General features: G+C 40.8%; 1 protein-coding gene across 3 annotated transcripts; it reads left to right on the forward strand.

Annotated features, from left to right (window-relative positions):
- The first annotated feature begins 1,966 nt into the window (after positions 1-1,966).
- On the forward strand, positions 1,967-4,828 carry cbx8a (chromobox homolog 8a (Pc class homolog, Drosophila)). Of its 3 annotated transcripts, XM_083676721.1 has the most exons (5): positions 1,967-2,087; positions 2,218-2,261; positions 2,643-2,708; positions 2,842-2,908; positions 3,529-4,828. In XM_083676721.1, exons 1-5 carry the CDS (start codon positions 2,019-2,021, stop codon positions 4,423-4,425), a joined length of 1,143 nt encoding a protein of 380 aa, XP_083532847.1. In that variant the 5' UTR covers positions 1,967-2,018; the 3' UTR covers positions 4,426-4,828. The 3 variants fall into 3 exon arrangements, with proteins under 3 accessions (XP_083532847.1, XP_083532846.1, XP_083532845.1); XM_083676720.1 differs by having other exon boundaries at positions 2,008-2,261; XM_083676719.1 differs by having other exon boundaries at positions 2,008-2,708.
- The last annotated feature ends 303 nt before the right edge of the window (positions 4,829-5,131 follow it).

Below are 5,131 nucleotides of genomic sequence, written 5' to 3' on the forward strand. Positions count from 1 at the left end.
GTCAAACAGACAGTTAATTAAAGCAATTAAAGCCACTTCTTAGTTTTTATTGTGTGTGGTAGTCATAGTAGATTATATTAAGAATAATGATGATTGCAATAACAATGACGTTAATAATAATGATAATAATAATACTAGCCTACTACTACTACTACTACTACTACTACTATTATTATTATTATTACTACTACTACTACTACTACTACTGCTACTACTACTACTACTACTACTACTACTACTACTACTACTGCTACTGCTACTACTACTACTACTAAACTAATAATAATAATGACAACAATACAACATAACTATAATTATAACAATGATAATAATAATAGTTAATAATAATAATAATAATAACAATAACAATAATGAAAATAATGTTAGTTTCATTGGTAATTGATTACCTTTACCTTGATATCCTTTACGATTTAGATAAAACCTAATTCATTTATTTTAAGATATTTTATGCTAAATAATAATAATAATAATAATAATAGTTATAATAATGGTAATTGTAACGATAAGAATAAGAATGTAACAGTTATTATTATTATTATTATTATTATACGTATAATTATTATTATTATTATTATTATATTATTATCTGATGTAATTTGATGTTTTGATATTGTGTTTTATTGTGATTATATACTACGATAATTACTGTAGCATTAGTTGATAGAGAATTATCAGATTATATCAGATGTTGGCCTCGGCCTATGTTAACATGTGTCGAATCAGGGAAATGCTGTTTGTAAAGCAGTAGAGAGTAGAAACCAGCTTCTGTTTGAATTGACCGTTTAACGAGGTATCAAAAGGGCCACAGGTTTCCAGTTCGGGTTACAGGTACAGCAATATATTGTTGGCTTGTATCTTGAATTTAGATCAACATGCAAATATCCATATCAATGAGTATACCCTTCTTGAGAAATTATGAATTAGATTGTTAATTCAAAAGCAATTCAATGTAGGCTACTGTACAAATTATAGCCATTCTGTCTCCTGATGGTTGATAATAGGACGTTTTCATACAGGCTATCCCCTTCATTGTCCGACCATAAACCTCGCGTTAAACTCCAATTTCCAGTTTATTGAGGTTACTTTGGACCGGATATTCATGAAATAATTATCGTCAAATCCAAGAAACAGTCATAATGTTTGACGGTCAAATAAACCAGTGATTTATTTCCAAACAAACTCGACTAATTTCATGCCTACAAAAATGATTGGATCTCTGTGGGGCTTTTTGTCAGCAACGCAAGAATGTGGGGAACTATTTCACACAATCATATAATGAAGGCCATCTCTCACATGATTTAAAAAATATGCAATGGAGGTTGGTGGGACTCTTTATTGCATGCATTTACATTCGGGGGAAGTTGGCCTACTACCTAATTAAGCTTTTTGCTTATCAATTTGCTAGACAAAAGACTGATTCACTTAACCGTCGTTTGTTTTCTTCTGTTTGAGGACCGATTTAGATCATAATTGGCATCAATATGATCTATAATAAAAATGATGCGCGCGGATTACTGATCACGCGCATGGTTACAACAGAATTATAACCGAACCAGGACCATTATGGGAACTAATATATTTGACGTCCTATTTACTAGACTGGTTTACATTGTGTTTAAGAAAATGTTTGCACTGAGTGACTGTGAATAGTGAAGGACACATACAACTGTGAATGTGGTTATCAAAGGAATCGTATTTTATTCAGCCCTGTGGGGTTATTTAGACGCATTTATGCCGAAGACATTCCTGTGCACAAGTCAGACACCGCCAGAACTGCGTCACTTCCTTAGAACGAAGAGGACATAACTCCTCCCCTTCACTTAGCAACCCAGGGCACGTAGCAACAGCTGAGCCAATGGGCTCGACCAGATACGGTCCCACCGACAGCGGTGCCTGGCAACACATCAAAAAAACGCGATGACGTCTTTGGTTCGCGTATTATGGGATGTGTGGAGGGCAGCGGAAAGAAAAATAATATAAACGAGATTGAAGTAAACATGGAGCTGTCGGCTGTCGGAGAGAGAGTCTTCGCTGCAGAGTCCATCATTAAACGCCGTATCAGAAGAGTAGGCGATGCAGTGCTTTTATGCTTCACACATCCGTGTTTCAACTGAACCGTTTGTTTGTGCACCATTGCAATGGCATTCTGTCGCCAGTAACTATCGCCTAATTCTTGCTCTATTTTTTTTTTTGCAGGGTCGAATGGAATATCTTGTCAAATGGAAAGGCTGGTCTCAAAAGTGAGTGGGCTATAGCACATACACTGACTTGGTGTTTCGCAGAGCCTGCAGACTGTCGTGAATGATAGATCCTTCTAATTTGTTTTCATGTTCCTACCGTGTAGGCTACGCATGCAATGTTACGGTTGTGCGTAACGGAATGGTTTTTTGGGAACGTTTGCGTATCAGGCCATTTGAACACATAGGATATGCAAAAGACGACAGTTTTGCTAGCATTAGCAAATCGCTAGCTCAACATACGTCGCCATCCGCTAGGCAATGTTTCAGTACGAAACAGCGAGACTGTTGTCATAACGCATGTTACAATGTGTTTGTAATGATGTGCGCCTCGCCACAAATTTGGCAACCGGTTTTACGCGTCCGTGTGATTGTTTTGGATAGATACAGCACATGGGAACCCGAGGAAAACATTCTAGATGCTCGTCTCTTCGCGGCATTCGAGGAGAGGTAAGGGTTTGACAGCACAGCAGGCCTCTTCAGTCGGAGTGCGAATATGGCAACTTATCACTACCAGGTGATACACATTTAGCCTTATTCAAAGTGTTTTGAATTTCGAATGACATTATTTTATATTCTATAGAGAACAAGAGAGGGAGTTGTTTGGACCGAAGAAGAGGGGACCGAAGCCGGAGACATTTCTGCTGAAGGTGAGACTATCAGATATGAGCCGGCCTCGGCGATAGCCAAGATCTACAGCTTATTATTTTTTAGTCATAAGGCCTTTCTTACTCATGTGAGTGTGTCATCTTGTTTTCCGAGAAATTCTTAATGAAGTCTGGTAGAGAATGGCACGTCATGTCGGCCGAGGCTGGTGGAGTGATGAGATTGAGGCAATGTTCCGTAGCCTATAATTGTTATTTCCATCCGATTAGTTCATCGCTATTCCGTTATCCGTTGTTATGTTGTGCAATTGCATGACAAACAAAGTATAGGCTATGTACGAATTTACATCGGTGGCAAATGGCAGAATTAATAAATGTGCGCAAAAAAGTGTTGTTTGACACAATTTTTCATCGTCAGTCCAAGCATTGTTGTGTTCAAAATTGGCGATATATAGTTATTATGTATGTAATGTTGTCAGCAAAGGTATAGGCCTAGCGATCATTTTTTGGGACCAACAACGGTGCAGCCTTAACCTACCCTTAGTTTTTATTTATACGATTTGTAGCCCTGTTACACATGGTTCATTTTGGTGTTGGTTCGACGTCTCAGTGTGATGTTTTCACATGAAATCACATACAAATCTATATTCTCCTCCTCTCTCCAGGCCAAAGCCAAAGCAAAGACGTATGAGTTCAGAAGAGAGCTGGCCAGAGAGATTCGGGTCTCATACCCTGTTCCAGAGCCGGTGGGAACACCTCGAGCTCGAGAGGGCTTACGCGCTGTCGTCCCCACCATCTTCCCCCCGAGCACCGTCAACCGAGGGGAGAGTGTCCGTGTCAGACCACCGGCGCCGGCTGTCGTCCCCACCATCTTCCCCCCGAGCACCGTCAACCGAGGGGAGAGTGTCCGTGTCAGACCACCGGCGCCGGCTGAGGAATTTGTCGACATCCCTAAAAAGAGGGGGCCTAAACCAAAGTTGCGTTTCCGGTTCAACGCAGAGCCTGACGGTAGTCCGACCGAGCCCACTAAGAGGTGGAGGTCGGAGGGCCAGGTGCCATGTGATCTCCCTGACATGTCCAGGCATCGTCATCATGCAGGCGAAACATCTCAGAACAGCGTTATCCAGCTGACGCGGAGGTTTCAGGAAGAATCGAGCGTTGCGCAAAGATCAGGCGGTGCGCAGAAACAGGTGGGGACTGTGGGCCTGTCCCACGCTGGGTCGGGTCCCCACGGCGGTGGGCACGGCCGCACGGCTGGACCGGACCATCAGAGCCACAGGACTAAAGACAGCCCCGGTGCCGAGGCGGTCCCACACCCCAAGATGAAGCACTTGTCAAAAACTAATTTGTACCGACCCGTTGACCTTTGTTCCAGGGATCAGTCTACGGTCGTTGAGAGAACACCGGTGTCGAGGATGTGTGCAGGGCACTCGGAGGGGTCGTGGAGACCCTGTCTGAGCAAGGTGGAGAGGGTGGTGGTCACAGATGTGACAACAAACTTTTTGACAGTCACCATCAAAGAGAGTAGCACAGACAAAGGGTTCTTCAAAGACAAAAGATAAGTTTGTATCAGTTTCTGCGTTGGCTTCATGAGTAGCAATGGCAAAACTCTTTGTAAGAAGTTGGTAATAACTGAATAATTCGCTTTTCAATGTAATTGTCTATATGAGCTTATGTCTAACAAGTTGTTAATGTATAATTACCAAATTAAATGATAGTCTTTGTATATTTGTTGTTTACCATTTTTCGTGTTTCTATAGGCCCATTTCTATTTGACTGGATTTCTGTCAACTTCATCTCTGTGATTTATGTTTATATTTATATGCCTTCTAGACTATAAATTATACAAACCGCATCTCAGAAATATTTATGAAAAATAAAAATCAACAGGCCAAAGGACAGCAGGCCTTTGTGATCTATATCATAAGTCTAAAATAAATAAATGTTCGAATTATATGAAATATTTCCAAGATCCATATGGAGATTATTTTAGAGGAAAAATTGGCGGACATGGGCTATGCTTTTGGCCTATAGTTGACTATTGGCTACTAATGCGAAGATACGTTTCGCGGCCCTAAGGACCAACAACGTAATCGGATATCTGCGTTTGAATCGTTCCTCTGGATCCCTGCTATGTGTGACCAATCGGAGCACAGCTGTGACTGACGTTATTTTTTTATGACGCCCAAACGTTCTCAAACACTGAATATCGGGTTTTAAGAAAACTATTTCGAACATAAATAATTGCAGCATGAGGCTCCTTGTTGA

Source organism: Argentina silus (genome assembly GCF_951799395.1).
Source record: "Argentina silus genome assembly, chromosome: 9".
Taxonomy (NCBI): Eukaryota; Metazoa; Chordata; class Actinopteri; order Argentiniformes; family Argentinidae; genus Argentina; species Argentina silus.